This window comes from Aphanomyces invadans (genome assembly GCF_000520115.1).
Source record: "Aphanomyces invadans strain NJM9701 unplaced genomic scaffold supercont1.5, whole genome shotgun sequence".
NCBI classification, from domain to species: Eukaryota; Oomycota; class Saprolegniomycetes; order Saprolegniales; family Verrucalvaceae; genus Aphanomyces; species Aphanomyces invadans.
In genome coordinates this window covers 1,942,234-1,943,347 of record NW_008580150.1, presented here as the reverse complement: position 1 = coordinate 1,943,347, position 1,114 = coordinate 1,942,234, and the positions used below count along the sequence as shown (strand labels likewise).

General features: G+C 57.0%; 1 protein-coding gene across 1 annotated transcript; it reads left to right on the top strand.

Annotated features, from left to right (window-relative positions):
• Positions 1-160: 160 nt before the first annotated feature.
• On the top strand, positions 161-1,080 carry H310_03590 (hypothetical protein; the record flags this gene model as incomplete). The annotated part of the gene is made up of 3 exons (XM_008867512.1): positions 161-614; positions 669-1,020; positions 1,068-1,080. 3 exons carry the CDS (start codon positions 161-163, stop codon positions 1,078-1,080), a joined length of 819 nt encoding a protein of 272 aa, XP_008865734.1.
• Positions 1,081-1,114: the final 34 nt, after the last annotated feature.

The following is a 1,114-nucleotide window of genomic DNA, read 5'->3' as shown; positions in this document are numbered from 1 at the left end:
GTGTCGGAGGGTACTGCTTTGACGGCTTCGACACGTGCGATCGACTGGCTGGGATTGCAAAGAAGCTGGATTTGAAGGTGTCGCCGGTCGAGGACATCGGGTCGACGTGGTATGGTCCGCGGGACATGACTGTCCACGATTAAAGCGCATTGCCAAGGACATGGCGCTGACGGCGCCTGTGAAGCGGGAGGCGTTCGGATCAACGTGGTTCGGTCCGTTGGAGGCAGTACAAGCGTGCGCCAAGCTCGCGTTGTCGGTTGTTGAGCATATTTACGACAGAGAACGTCCTGACGAAGAGAAAAAGGTTTCAAACGGCCGAGAGCGTGGTCAGGCAGAGTGGACTATTGAGCACCTGCATTTGTACGCAGGACACATTGCATTGCAGCAGTGCACAGACACCGTCCATCGGCGCACCGACGTCCTCGAAGTCGCCGCCTCGTCCTCTCGCCACGTGGACACCATGGTGCACATGAAGGCTACGACAGATTCCATCCCGTTCAGTCGGCTTGGATTTCACTCGGACACGACTCAACCAGATGTTGACCACATCTCCGACCTCGATCGCGACGTTGCCAACGATTTGGCGATTGCTTTAGCTCTTGAAGCCAACCAAGGTACGACCGGCGTGAGGTTTCAAAATGTCCTGGAAGAGTCGTTCGTGCGGGCAGCAGTCGTGTATCTGCCAAGCGATACCCCAAAGTTCGTCAAGGAAATGCTGTGGTTCCATGAGAGTTGGGTCGACATGATCTCGCATCAGCCTGCCAAGTGGCGCACGGACATCGTTGTGTTCACAGACGGAGATCTGCCCTTGTGGAACTACCTCAACTGCACGACAGCCATCCGTGTGACGCCGGACGAGCCCAACCGGTGCATCGTTGTCCAGGGGTACAAGAAAGTCAAGTCGGACACGTTCAACTACGGATTCGCAGACTCGATCAACGTGGTGGCCATGGAGAGCGCCGCGACGGCGCCGTACGACTGGATCCTGCGAACCGACATCGACACGTTTTTCACGCCGGCGTTTGCCAAGTGGAAGCCGCTCAAGTTTACGGTGGGCAGTGTCGGAGGGTACTGCTTTGACGGCTTCGACACGTGCGATCGACTGGCTGGGATT